We start from the raw sequence: 14,993 nt of genomic DNA on the forward strand, positions 1-14,993 counted from the left end.
TGCTTTGCTGCAGGATGGACTGGTGCACTTCACTAAATAAATGGCATCACAAGGAAAAATTATGTGGATATATTGAAGCAACATCTCATGACATCAGTCAGGAAGTTAAAGCTTGGTCGCAAATGGGTCTTCCAAATGAACAATGACCCCAAGCATACTTCCAAAGTTGTGGCAAAATGGTTTAAGGACAACAAAGTCAAGGTATTGGAGTGGCCATCACAAAGCCCTGACCTCGATCCTATAGAACATTTGTGGGCAGAACTGAAAAAGTGTGTGCGAGCAAGGAGGCCTATAAACCAGACTCAGTTACACCAGCTCTGTCAGGAGGAATGGGCCAAAATTCACGCAACTTGTTGTGGGAAGCTTGTGGAAGGCTACCCAAAACTTTTGACTCAAGTTAAATCATTTAAAGGCAATGCTACCAAATACTAATTGAGTGTATGTAAACTTCTGTCCCACTGGGAATGTGATGAAAGAAATAAAAGCTGAAATAAATCATTCTGTCTACTATTATTCTGACATTTCGCATTCTTAAAATAAAGTGGTGATCCTAACTGACCTAAATCAGGGAATTTTTACTCTGATTAAATTTGGCTAATGTGTATGTAAACTTCCGATCTCAACTGTATTTAGGGGTGCAAAATTGTGGTAACATTCCTAAATCAGGGAATAAGCAGGAACCAGGATTAACCAGGATTTCTTGAAAACCTGGAACATTTTGGGAAAGTTACCAGAATTTTGCAACCCTAGACATATCATTATCATCTATTACAATTGCTGTACTTACCATTTCTCCTCTTTCCCCCGCTGGTCCAATTAGTCCACCAGCACCTGTCATTCCCTGAGGATGGACCATACAAGGTTTAAAAAGAAGGACAACAAAGCATCACAATGGAACACAGATTACATTTTTTGATTACATTTTTACTTATCCACATGCACAGGATCACAGATGTAGTTGCACTCAAATATAAAATATATTATTTGGTTACTACATGATTCCATATTTATTATTTCATAGTTTTGATGTCTTCACTATTATTCTACAATGTAGAAAATAGTACAAATAACTAAAAATTCAGGAATGAGTAGGTGTGTCCAAACTTTTAACTGGTACTGTATACATGTTTACAACTGTGACAATGATGAATATAAATGTCCAAGCTAAAGGGCTGTGCTTGGCATCCCAAGCCATGCCAAATAAGCATCCAATGGGCTTTGAATCGTAAGCCATGTAATAAATTACAAATAAATGTATAGAATTCACTCACTGAAGCCTGACATAAAATGCATCCAACAGGCATCAGAGACTTAATGTCCCATAGTCTAGGAGTTTAGGAGGTTCTATAGAGGTTCTACACACTTAGATTTTTTTTTCTAGGGTTCTTTGGTAAGGGAGATGGTTTTATGTGGAACCATAATGACTCAAATAATGCTTTGAGCCGTTCAATGGTTATTTGCCATTCAGAAAATGGTTATTTCATCTTTAATTAAAACGTAGGCGTGGCGGCTCATTAGAATATTTTGGGGCACGATTTGCTCACAGCTCTTTTTGTGCAACTGTGAGTGAGAGTGTCATTCCAGTTGATCTAATCTGTTGTGTTATGTTGTTACATGTAAAATATGAGCATGGCCAGCAACAGTGTCTTGTGAAAGAGTAACGTAAGGCCTTGTGTCAACTGAGAACTGTTGACTAAATCAGTGGTTCTCAATTTTCTCCTCAGGGACCCCCAGCCATTCCAGACACCTATGGAATTTTAACAATATAATATAATACAAAACTGTATGGACGTTCAAAAAGTTATTTGTAGAACCATTGAGATGGTTACAACCCTTTTTTGGTGCTTTAAATAACCTTTTTTTAATGGTTATTTGTAGAACCTTAAAAAATTGGTTATTTATAGCACCATAAAGGTTTCCATTCAAAACTTTATGAGCATCTTTTTTTATAGAACATTCAAAAAAAGGTTCTATATTGCACCAAAAAGGTACCCGGTATGGTGACAAGCCAAAGAACCCTTATTTGGCACGATATAGAACCATTACACACTTTTTAGTGTGTACAGAGGTTACATTCCTCAGAGGTTGTTTAGAGGAGAAGATAGCACTATCTGCAAAGTAGTACCCACTAGGATTCCTGCTGGTCCGTTAGAGCCTTGTGGCCCCGGAGGCCCCCTGCTTCCCCTTGGTCCCGGTTTCCCCGTGGCTCCATCTGAGCCCTGCAGACCCGAGGGGCCCTGGAACACACAGACAGGTGAGTAGCTTCATCTATTAGTCTTGTTCCCATTGTGTATTGTGTCTACACTATTGGTCTGGCCAAGCAAGACTAACTATATATTGGCAGTGTATAGAGCATGGATCTATAAGAACTGCTGAGGGAGTAGTGAAAAGGCCTGTTCTGCAGTAATTTACCTGTGGGCCCTCTAGCCCTGTGTGTCCCAGATCCCCTAGCCGACCCTGAGGAGAAAACCCAGAGACACCATTGAAAGGCATGGATTACATTACAGATTGATTTTTCAAGATATTTAGGAAATGTAGTTCTGGTATGTGATTCCTGTTGATCTCACCTGAGGTCCTGGAGGGCCTCTTTCCCCATGAGATCCTGATACACCCTATACAATACAGCCCAGTCAGAACAGGCTCAATACACACATCATTTAACTTCTTGGATATAGGGGGCACTCTTTTAATTTATGGATAAAAAAACGTTCCCATTTTAAACAAGATATTTTGTCACGAAAAGATGCTCGACTATGCATATAATTGACAGCTTTGGAAAGAAAACACTCTGACGTTTCCAAAACTGCAAAGATATTATCTGTGAGTGCCACAGAACTGATGCTACAGGCGAAACCAAGATGAAACTTCAAACAGGAAATGAGCAGAATTTTTGAGGCTCTGTTTTCCATTGTCTCCTTATATGGCTGTGAATGTGCCCTGAACGAGCCTACGCTTTCTGCCGTTTGCCCAAGGTGTCTGCAGCATTGTGACGTATTTGTAGGCATATCATTGGAAGATTGGCCATAAGAGACTACATTTACCAGGTGTCCGTCCGGTGTCCTTTGTCGAAATTGGTGCGTAATCTCCAAGCTGCACGCATTCATCCATGTGATTCAGGGGAGAGAGGAGACTTCCACGAACGATATATATCATCGAAGAGATATGTGAAAAACACCTTGAGGATTGATTCTAAACAATGTTTACCATGTTTCAGTCGATATTATGGAGTTAATTTGGAAAAAAGTTCAGCGTTTTGATGACTGAATTTTCGTATTTTTTTGGTAGCCAAACGTGATGTACAAAACGGAGGGATTTCTCCTACACAAAGAATCTTTTTGGACAAACTGAACATTTGCTATCTAACTGAGAGTCTCCTCATTGAAAACATCCGAAGTTCTTCGAAGGTAAATGATTTTATTTTAATGCTTTTCTTGTTTTTGTGAAAATGTTGCCCGCTCAATGCTAATGCTAAATGCTACGCTAGCTATCAATACTGTTACACAAATGCTTGTTTTGCTATGGTTGAAAAGCATATTTTGAAAATCTGAGATGACGGTGTTGTTAACAAAAGGCTAAGATTGAGAGCTAGCATATTTATTTCATTTCATTTGCGATTTTCATGAATAGTTAACGTTGTGTTATGCTAATGAGCTGCGGGGATAATTACACTCCTGGATACAGGTTTTTTTCGTAGCTAAACGTGATGAACAAAACGGAGCGATTTGTCCTAAACAAATAATCTTTTTGGAAAAACTGAACATTTGCTATCTAACTGAGAGTCTCCTCATTGAAAACATCTGAAGTTCTTCAAAGGTAAATGATTTTATTTGAATGCTTTTCTTGTTTTTGTGAAAATGTTGCCCGCTCAATGCTAATGCTAAATGCTACGCTAGCTATCAATACTGTTACACAAATGCTTGTTTTGCTATGGTTGAAAAGCATATTTTGAAAATCTGAGACGACAGTGTTGTTAACAAAAGGCTAAGCTTGAGAGCTAGCATATTTATTTCATTTAATTTGTGATTTTCATGAATAGTTAACGTTGCGTTATGGTAATGAGCTTGAGGCTGTATTCACGATCCCGGATCCGGAATGGCTAGAATCAAGAGGTTTTAAACTTACACCAGACTCAATGAAGTTGTCTACAAGGACTTGTCACATACTGTATGTGGACTTGTTAATGACAGCACATTTACTTACTGGAGGTCCAGGCTTCCCAGTAAGACCAGACAGGCCTCTTACACCAGTCTCCCCCTGGGACACCAACACACAGTCCACCACACCAACCATTACACATTTGAAAGGAAATACACAATGTGATGCTGTTGGTATAAATTGAGTCCCACAGGTCTGGGATGGTCATTTGGAATATTGTCCACTGATTACATGACTCAAATACTGTGTCCTTACCCTATGTCCGGTGTGACCATTTGTGCCACGCATTCCCATGCTACCCGGGAAACCCTGGGGGACGAGAAACACAGGACTGGTAACATAAATAAGCTAAGTTGCACACACAGGATGACATGGCAGTGTCATCAGTCAAAAATACCAAACAGAGACATTGTCAGTGTGTCGGTCAAACCCCTTGCCCTGTAGGCCCTACAGAAGCATCACTTACATACAAGCCTACTGGCCCCTGGGTTCCCTCCACACCTTCCTTCCCAGTGAAGCCCTGATGCAGAGAGACAGCAACACACACACACACGGTTCAAACCTGTCCTATTTGAGAATCACATCAATCACATCCATCTTAAATGTGTCACTTACCCTCTCTCCTAGTGGCCCAGGGATACCTGTTGGTCCTGTCCGTCCAGGTGGGCCCTGTCGTGGGACAGTAGTCAGTAACACGGCACTCTGTGTGTGATGATGGCCTAAGTCCCCAACACTAAATCAGTATTGGTTGCAATAGTGCTGTCTACTCATGCTAGACTCACCAGAGGGCCTGAACGGCCATCTGGACCTGGCTCTCCAGCAATGCCCTGGAATCCCTGGATGAAGGACAAAGAAGGTGAGAAAGTGATGTAGAGAGTATGAGTAGAGGATGAGAGAATGATAGAGAGAGGAAGAAAGAAGAGAGGGGGCTTATCACATGGGTCCAGTCAATGAGAACCATTTAAATGCTAATATAAAACAAATCCGAATTGATTACTTACAATCAAATTAAGATGTATACACAACGCTGTGAGTCACATCAGTGTTTAATTTAGTTTATTATTTTTTTGCTTACAGTTGTTTAATCTTCTGATTAATGACTTTGTAATTATGATTATATATGCGGGGCTATTGAGTAATTGTGTCTCTGGTTATGTACAGAGGTTAACTGCACCCAATTTAATGATGTAAACATCAACAATGATCAAAACTGTACCAATGTTCCTGCAAAGGACATTAAATCAATGAAGAACCTTCAGCTATTTACAGGTATTAATGGATATGTAGATGGCACATAACTTTTTCAAATGGATCATTATTGGTCATATTGCCCAGATGCCACAAATATTTCTCTTAGTCATCCCTCTTCCTCTGCTTCCTACTCCTGTCTCCCTGTCCTCCCTCACCATTCTCTCTGCCTGGGTATGAGTCTATATTATATAGCAGAGGTTGTAATACAATACACTGGCCAGGTGACTAACTGGGGTACAAACCACTTTCACGCCACCTCATATTATATTATCCACATCCCACATAATCATACGTTTATATGAGAGTGTGTGTGTGCGAATGCACAGGTGTGTGTGTGTGTGCCTGTGTGTGTAGTGATGATGCAATATCCCTAACCTACCACCTCATACTCCTAAACCTTTTAATGCTCCCGTTTACAGGTATGGAGAGACACCTGATATCATTAACTAGCTCAGTAGCAGGTACTTTTCTGCCCTATTAAAATCTTTGCCCTAGTCTGCGTTTGTAGTGGTCATGAAATCATATAAAACCCATCATATAATCCAGGGGTGTCCTATAAATGTGATAAGGTGTTTATATTTGCTACCTTGCACTGCCCGGCCAAAAATAGCTGAGCCTGGAGAATGATATAATTCGCCAACCAATGAATTTAAACATAAAGGTCACTATGAGACTGAGTAACTATAAGAAGTTCTTAGAGTTACTTATACTGAACCAAAATATAAACACACCATATAAAGTGTTGGTCCCATGTTTCATGAGCTGAAATAAAGAAATCAGAGAAATGTTCCATGTGCACAAAAAGCTTATTTCTCTCAAATTGTGAGCAGAAATTAGTTTACATCCCTGTTAGTGAGCATTTCTCCTTTGCCAAGATAATTCATCCACCTGACAGGTGTGGCATATCAAGAAGCTTATGATCATTACACAGGTGCACCTTGTGCGGGGGACAATAAATGGCCACTCTAAAATGTGCAGTTTTGTCACACAACACAATGTCTCAAGTTTTGAGGGAGCGTGCAATTGGCATGCTGACTGCAGGAATGGTCCACCAGAGCTGATGCCAAAATTGTTCATTTGTCTATCATAAGCTGCCTCCAACGTAATTTTAGAGAATTTGTCAGTACATCCAACCTGCCTCACAACCACAGATCACATGTAACCACGCCAGCCCAGGACTTCCACATCCGGCTTCTTCATCTGCGGGATTGTCTGAGACCAGCCACACGGACATTTGATGAAACTGAGGAGTATTTCTCTGCAATAAAGCCCTTTTGTGGGGAAAGAATATTCTGATTGGCTGGGCCTGGCTCCCCAGGTTGGCCTGGCTCCCAAGTGGATGGGCCTATGCCCTCGAAGGCCCACCCATGGCTACGCCCCTGCTCAGTCAAGTGAAATCCATAAATTTGGGTCTTATTCATTAATTTCATAGAACCTCATTTCATTCAATTTACTGATTTCCTTATATGAACTGTAACTCAGTAAAATCGTTGAAATTGTTGCATGTTGCATTTCTATTTTTGTTCAGTAGTTTCATAGTGACCTTTAAGTGAACCACATGTATTTTGTTACTGTCTCCATGATAAGACTATGCATACTGCTTGTACTGTACCTTTAGGCCTTTATCGCCAGTTATTCCCACTGAACCAGAGAGACCCTGTAACACATGAGAAACAAGTGTCAACTCAATACACATCAACAGAGGTCATATTGTATACACAAGCACTAATGTGAAGAAGACACACAGGGCTAACCATTAACAACTACAGTAACTACATGACTACACATATTAAACAAGGACACAAATTCATTAATCTTGTCATAATAACTTTAGAATGTAATGATATGAGGTTGAAGTTGATGGGTGATTAATTAAAGTGGAAAATTCCCCACATACAATGACAATAATTTGTGAATCTGTCACATTGAGCAGGGTTGTGAAGATTGCCATCTGCTGTTCAGAACCAGAATGACTACAGTTGTCCAGCTATTGTACTGTATATACAGAAACTCTCAGGAGTATGTTTGCAAAATTTGTACTTCCAGGAATTTTCCCCAACTGGGAATTCTGGAAAACTGGGAAAGTTAACAGAATTAACAATTTTGGGAAAGTTAACAGAATTTCGCAACCCTACTCAGGAGACATTTTACTAGAATCCTTTCTGATTAGACAAATACTTTTCTTGAGCAATCTTTCAAATATTTTCTCACTTATATGTCAATATACAGATGTAGGATCTTAATTTTAGCCAGTTTGCTACAGCAGAAAAACTATCCCGCAGCAACAGGAAATGTGAATTATTATGTGGATTATAATTAATGGAAAAAAATAGTGGGGGTGCAACATTTTTTGTAAGGGAAAATCAAGTCTGAAATTTCAAACTTCAGATGCCTTTTTAAACCTCATAATCACTAAACGTTTTAAATGTCCTGCATTGCAGGAAGGTTCTGCTGCAACAGGGTGATACAATTAAGATCCTACATCAGTATGCAGTACAGACAGGGGGGAAAAACCAGACAAAATACATTTGAGATCTATTTTGTGACATTGCTCTATGTATACATAGTGCCTTGCAAAAGTTTGTTTAGGCAAGCCTAAATTACTTCAGGAGTAAAAAGGTGCCTTAAGAAATCACATAAGTTATATGGACCTCACTCTGTGTGAAATAATAGTGGTTGATATGATTTTTGAATGACTAACCTTTTCTCTGTCCCCCATACACACAACATCTCCAAGGTCCCTCAGTCAAGTATTGAATTTCAAGCACAGATTCAACTACAAAGACCAGGGAGCATTTTAGAAAGCCTCATAAAGAAGGGAAGTGGTTGGTAGATGGTTATCAATAACAAATCAGACATTGAATATCTCTTTAAACATGGTCAGGTTAATAATTATGCTGTGGGTTATGTATTAAACCACCCAGACACATCAAATATACAGTTGTCCTTCTGAATTAAGCTGCAGGACAGGAATGAAACTCCCTAGGGAGTTTTCATTTCTTCTTGTGGGAAGTTACTATAGACCACCAAGTGCTAACAGTCCGTATTTGTGAAATGCTTGATATTGTATGTGATATCAACAGAGAGGTATATTTTTTTCTGGGTGACCTACATATTGACTGGCTTTCATCAAGCTGTCCATTTAAGAAAAAGCTTCAAATTGTAATCTGTGCCTGCAACCTGGTTCAGGTTATCAGTCAACCTACCAGGGTATTTATAAACTGCACAGGAATTAAATAATCTACATGTACTGATCACATCTTTACCGAGGCTGCAGAAATCTGTTCAGAAGCAGTATCCACATCCATCGGATATAGTGATCATAATATAGTAGCAATATCGAGAAAAAAAACAAGGTTCCAAAGGCTAGGTCCTAATATAGTGTATAAGATATATATATATATATATATATATATATATATATATTTTTTTTTTTTTACCTTTATTTAACTAGGCAAGTCAATTAAGAACAAATTCTTATTTTCAATGACGGCCTAGGAAGTGGGTTAACTGCCTGTTCAGGGGCAAAACAACAGATTTGTACCTTGTCAGCTCGGGGATTTGATCTTGCAACCTTCCGGTTACTAGTCCAATGCTCTAACCACTAGGCTACGCTGCCACCCCGATATCATACACAAGGTTTTGTAGTGATTCCTATGTTGAAGAATTGCTAATTCCAGCTACTAATAAGCGTGCACCCATTAAGAAAATGACTGTAAAAATGGTGAAGTCCCTGTGGATTGATGAGGAATTGAAATATTTTATAGTTGAGAGGGATGATGCAAAAGGATTGGCACATACAGTGCATCTGGAAGTATTCAGACCTCTTGACATTTTCCACATTTTGCAAAAACAGTTTTTTAGACATTTTTGCAAATTTATACAACATAAAAAGTATTCAGACCCTTTTCTCTGAGACTCGAAAACGAGTTCAGGTGCATTCTGTTTACATTGATCATCATTGAGATGTTTCTACAACTTGATTGGAGTCCACCAGTGGTAAATTCGATTGATTGGACACGATTTGGAAAGGCATACATCTTTTTATATAAGGTCCCATAGTTGACCGTCCATGTCAGAGCAAAAACCAAGCCATGAGGTCGAAGGAATTGTCCGCAGAGCTCCGAGACAGGATTGTGTCGAGGCACAGATCTGGGGAAGGGTACCAACACATTACTACAGAATTGAAGGTCCCAAAGAACACAGTGCCTCCATCATTCTTAAATTGAAGAAGTTTGGAACCACCAAGACTTCCTAGAGCTGGCCGCCCGGCCAAACTGAACAATTGGAGAAGAAGGACCTTGGTCAGGGAGGTGAGCAATAACCTGATGGTCACTCTGACAGAGCTCCAGAGTTCCTCTGTGGAGATGGGAGAACATTCCAGAAGGACAAGCATATCTGCAGCATTCCACCAATCAGGTGATACAGCGTCCAGATGGAAGCCACTCCTCAGTAAAAGGCACATGACAGCCTGTTTGGAGTTTGCCAAAAGGCACCTTTGGCCAGAGCCTGGACTTATACCCGATCAAACATCTCTGAAAAGACTTGAAAATAGCTGTGCAGCAACGCTCCCCATCCAAACTGACACACTGTCTGGCTGCACAGCCGATTGGTAAACATACTGTGAATTGAGAAATCGTGTGACTAAACTAAATAAAACGAAGAAAAAACTGTTAAGATAACTGATATAAAGGATAATAGTAAAAAGATTTTGAGCATCTTAAATGAAATGTTGGGCAAAAAGGCAAGCTCAGTTTCATCATTCATTGAATTAGATGGCTCATTTATCACAAAACCCACTGATATTGGCAGATATTACTTTAATGACATGCCAACAACAACTTATGAACCTACACCTCAATGCGTAACTGACCAAATTATGAAAAACAAGCATTGTAATTTTGAATTCAGTAAAGTGCGTGTGGAAGAGGTGAAAAATGTATTGTTGTCTGCCAACAATGACAAGCCACCTGGGTCTGACAACTTGGAAGGAAAATTAATGAGGATGATAGTGGACTATAATATTATTGCCACTCCTATTTGCCATCTCTTTAATCTAAACCTACAAGTTAGTGTGTGCCCTCAGGCCTGGAGGGAAGCAAATGTAATTCCCAATAATAGCAAAGTACACTTTACTGGCTCAAACAGCTGACCAACAACCTGTTACCAACCCTTAGCCACATTTTGGAAAGAAATGTGTTTGACCAGATACAGTGCTATTCCACAGTAAACAAATGTACAACAACTTTCATCACACTAATAGGGATGGGCACTCAACATGTCCAGTACTTACACAAAATGACTGACGATTAGCTGAAAGAAAATTATAATAAGAAGATTGTGGGAGCTGTTTTGTTAATCTGCTGCTGTAAAAATATACAGTACCAGTCAGAGGTTTGGACACACCTACTCATTCCAGGGTTTTTCTTTATTTTGACTATTTTCAACATTGTAGGATAATAGTGAAGACTTCAAAACCCTGAAATAACACATACAGTATGGAATCATGTCTCCAAAAAAGTGTTATATTTTATATTTCAGATTCTTCAATGTAGCCACCCTTTCCCTTGATGACAGCTTTGCACACTCTTGGCATCCTCTCAACCAGCTTCATGAGGTAGCCACCTGGAATGCATTTCAGTTAACAGGTGTTCCTTGTTAAAAGTACATTTGTGGAATTTCCTTCCTTCTTAATGTGTTTGACCCAATCAGTTCGGTTGTGACAAGGTACCGTAGGGTGGTATACAGAAGATAGCCCTATTTGGTAAAAGACCATGTCCATATTATGGCAAGAACAGCTCAAATAAGCAAAGTGAAATGACAGTCTATCATTACTTTAAGACATGATGGTCAATCCAGAAAATGTCAAGAACCTTGAAAGTTTCTTCAAGTGCAGTCACAAAAACCATCAAGCGCTGTGATGAAACTGGCTCTCATGAGGACCGCAACAGGAAAGGAAGACCCAGAGTTACCTCTTCTGCAGAAGATAAGTCCATTAGAGTTAACTGCACTTCAGATTCCAGCCCAAATAAATCCTTCACAGGGTTCAAGTAACAGACACACATCATCTCAACATCAACTGCTCAGAGGAGAATGTGTGAATCAGGCCTTCATGGTCAAATTGCTGCAACAAAAAAAACACTACTAAAGGACACCAATAATAATAAGAGACTTGCTTGGGCAAAGAAACACGAGCAATGGACATTAGACCGGTGGAAATCTGTCTTTTGGTCTGATGAGTCCAAATTTGAGATTTTTGGTTCCAACCACCATGTCTTTGTGAGACGTAGTGTAGCTGAATGGATGATCTCCTCATATGTGGTTCCCACCGCGAAGAATGGAGGAGGACGTGTGATGGTGTGGATTGCTTTGCTGGTAACACAGTCTGTGATTTAATTTGAATTCAAGGCACACTTAACCAGCATGGCTACCACACCGATACGCCATCCCATCTGGTTTGGGCTTATTGGGACTATCATTTGTTTTTCAACAGGATAATGACCAAAAACACACATCCAGGCCGTGTAAGGGCTATTTGAACAAGAAGGAGAGTGATGGAGTGCTGCATCAGATGACCTGGCCTCCACAATCACCTGACCTCAACCCAATTGGACTGCAGAGTGAAGGAAAAACAGCCAACAAGTGATCAGCATATGTGGGAACTCCTTCAAGACTGTTGGCATTCCAGGTGAAGCTGGTTGATAGAATGCCAAAAGTGTGCAAAGCTGTCATCAAGGAAAAGGGTGGCTACTTTGAAGAATTTAAAATCTAAAATATATTTGTATTCATTTAACATGATTCCATGTGATATTTCATAGTTTTGATGTCTTCACAAGTAAGTGTGTTATGTCTTTACATCTCCTGCAATGTCGTGAATCAAGAGGTACCTGTCTAACAGAACACAGAGGAAGCCTTGTCAACATAATTTAGGTAGAGTCAGGCATTCCCCAGGGCAGCTGTCTAGGCCACTTACTTTTTTTCCAATCTTTACTATTGACCTGCCAACTGGCACTCAGTAAATCCTGTGTGTCTATGTATGCTAATGACTCAACACTATACAAGTCAGCTACCACAGCAAGTGAAGTCTCTGCAAACGCTTAACAAAAAGCTGCAGTCAGTTTTAGAATGGGTGGCAAGAAATAAGCTAGTTCTAAATATTTCAAAAAGTAAAAGCATTGTATTTGGGACAAATAATTCACTAAACCCTAAACCTCAACCACATATTGCAATGTATAATGTGTAAATTGAACACGTTGAGGAGACTAAACTGCTTGGAGTAAGCCTGGATTGTAAAACTGTCATGTACAAAACAAATATATGCAACAGGAGCTAAGATGGGGAGAGTATAATAAAACAATAAAATACTGGGGTTTCTCAGGATAAAAAGAAATAGAACTAAGCCCAGGCAAAATTCTAGAGGAAAACCTGCTTCAGTCTGCTTTACACCAGACACTCTGAGAGGAATTCACCACTCAGCAGCACAATAACCTACAGCACTTGGCCAAATCTACACTGGAGTTGCTCACCAAGAAGACAGTGAATGTTCCTGAGTGGCCAAGTTACAGTTTGGACTTAAATCAACTTGAAAATGACTGTCTAGCCATGATCCCCTACATCTTGAAAGAGCTTGAAGAATTATGAATAGATTAATGGGCTAATATTGCACAATCCAAGTGTGGAAAGCACTTAGAGAATTACCTAAGAAGACACACAGCTGTAATCGCTGCCAAAGGTGTTCCTAACATGTATTGACTCAGGGAGCTGAATGACTCAGGGAGCTGACTATATTTTAGTTATTTAATTTAAATACAATTATTTGTTTTGTTTTTTATTCTTCCACTTTGACATTACAGAGTATTTTGTGTAGATTGTTGACAAAAATATACAATGAAATCCATTTTAATTAGACTTTGTAACACAAAAGGTGAATAAATCCAATGGGTGTGAATATTTTTGCAAGGCACTGTATACAAGCTCAGTGTCTTCAGGGGTGTGATCATGGTATTGAAATATGATATAGAATGGGAACCTGTGTACCAGGCTTTCCTTCTGGTCCCTCTGTCCCAGGTGGGCCTGGCAAACCCTGTTGGAGACAAGTACACACACACACTCATAATAAGTGTACTGTGATTATGTAATACGTAATATTCAGCAGCCTACAGTATTCACCTATGGTGGCCGTGGGGGGGTGGGGGGGGGGGTCAATAGTGGGATGATGGACGGTAATTCACACTAGCTTTTAGTCAGCTCCATTAGATAAGCCCATACAGCCTTGGATACTCTTCATCACCAAGCAGAAGTGTTAGTATTAAGTGTTTTGCCACTTATCTGCACACACACCACAGATCTGCTGTTCTGACAATCACAGATGTTGCCCGTTGAGGTGTATACTGTATATCTGATTTGTCAAGAATATTGATGTGTTTTTCAATGCAAATTGATCAAGTAGATGGCTCCACTAGTGTTTGTCTGTGCATGGTATGTGCTTACCAGTGAACCAGGCTGGCCATCATGCCCTCTCTGTCCGATGCGACCCTGGGTAGAAGAAGGCAGTGCCAATCAGGTTACCATTCAAATATCAAGAGCAGGACTAAAATCACGCTTTACTAAATACTAAGGTTGAACAAAAATCCCTGTAGAATTCCAAATCCCAGAAATTCTGGATAACTTGGACATTTTGTGAAAGTTCCCAGAATTTTCCAACCCTCATAAACACATTCAACAGGAGTGTCCTACCTTGGTCCCTCTGTGTCCAGGCTGGCCGTTGCGCCCATCTGGACCCCTATTCCCCTTCAGAGAAACAGACATTTTTTATGAGACTATAGCTGTTTCCCAAATTGCACCTCCTACAGGACTCAAAGTAGTGCACTATATACTGTAGTGTATCGGGTGCCATTTGGGACACACTTTTTAGGACATGAAGTCCACAGTTTTATGATCATTTTGACCAATCTTAACAGGCAGGCTGATGAAAGAATGACAATCTAAATGTTACTTTCACTATAATGCATTAATTTTTTAATTCTTCTCTGACCTTCAGCCCATCTCTGCCCAGTTTTCCCTGAGGGCCAGTTTCTCCATTCTCCCCCTAAAAGAGGAGACACAAAATCCATCAGTCTTCCAGTGGTAAAGTAGCAGTCTATATAACTGTAGATACAGTGATAAGGCAGGGAGACGACCTACCCCAATGCCTTTAGTGCCAGGTTGACCATTGAGCCCTGTAAAGCCAGGGAAGCCACTAGGACCACTCTCTCCCTGAGGCCCTTGGATGCCCGAAGCACCCTGAACACACTGAGATATAGAACGAGAGAGAGAAGACAAATGTGTAACTCATAATTTAGATGTCAAAAAGTATGAATCAAGAGTTTTAGTTTTGTTGAATGTCTACACGTCTCCAGAGGCTGGGTTCTTACTCTCTCCCCCTTTGGTCCAGGGTCCCCTTTGTCCCCGTCTGGTCCTCTCTTACCCTGTGGAGGTTAGAGAGGAGTCAGAGGACTGCAGGTACAGTACGTAGTTGAAAAGCATGCAACCTGATTCTTCAAAGTGTTTTGAATCAATCTAAGGACAATACAACAATGTATTATATC

General features: G+C 40.1%; 1 protein-coding gene across 2 annotated transcripts in view; it reads right to left on the minus strand.

Annotated features, from left to right (window-relative positions):
* LOC112220331 (collagen alpha-2(I) chain-like) overlaps positions 1 to 14,993 on the minus strand; it is a 122,322-nt gene that overhangs the window by 2,049 nt on the left and 105,280 nt on the right. For both annotated transcript variants that reach the window (XM_024382150.2, XM_024382149.2), the window contains exons 25-40: positions 14,820 to 14,873; positions 14,590 to 14,697; positions 14,441 to 14,494; positions 14,143 to 14,196; positions 13,897 to 13,941; positions 13,436 to 13,489; positions 7,019 to 7,063; positions 4,938 to 4,991; positions 4,771 to 4,824; positions 4,622 to 4,675; positions 4,411 to 4,464; positions 4,201 to 4,254; positions 2,568 to 2,612; positions 2,413 to 2,457; positions 2,130 to 2,237; positions 788 to 841 (exon numbers count right to left, since the gene is read on the minus strand). In XM_024382150.2, coding sequence (XP_024237918.1) covers positions 788 to 841; positions 2,130 to 2,237; positions 2,413 to 2,457; positions 2,568 to 2,612; positions 4,201 to 4,254; positions 4,411 to 4,464; positions 4,622 to 4,675; positions 4,771 to 4,824; positions 4,938 to 4,991; positions 7,019 to 7,063; positions 13,436 to 13,489; positions 13,897 to 13,941; positions 14,143 to 14,196; positions 14,441 to 14,494; positions 14,590 to 14,697; positions 14,820 to 14,873 — 936 coding nt within the window. The remainder of the gene's footprint in view (positions 1 to 787; positions 842 to 2,129; positions 2,238 to 2,412; positions 2,458 to 2,567; positions 2,613 to 4,200; positions 4,255 to 4,410; positions 4,465 to 4,621; positions 4,676 to 4,770; positions 4,825 to 4,937; positions 4,992 to 7,018; positions 7,064 to 13,435; positions 13,490 to 13,896; positions 13,942 to 14,142; positions 14,197 to 14,440; positions 14,495 to 14,589; positions 14,698 to 14,819; positions 14,874 to 14,993) is intronic.

This window comes from Oncorhynchus tshawytscha, linkage group LG20, assembly GCF_018296145.1.
Source record: "Oncorhynchus tshawytscha isolate Ot180627B linkage group LG20, Otsh_v2.0, whole genome shotgun sequence".
In the NCBI taxonomy this organism is placed as follows: domain Eukaryota; kingdom Metazoa; phylum Chordata; class Actinopteri; order Salmoniformes; family Salmonidae; genus Oncorhynchus; species Oncorhynchus tshawytscha.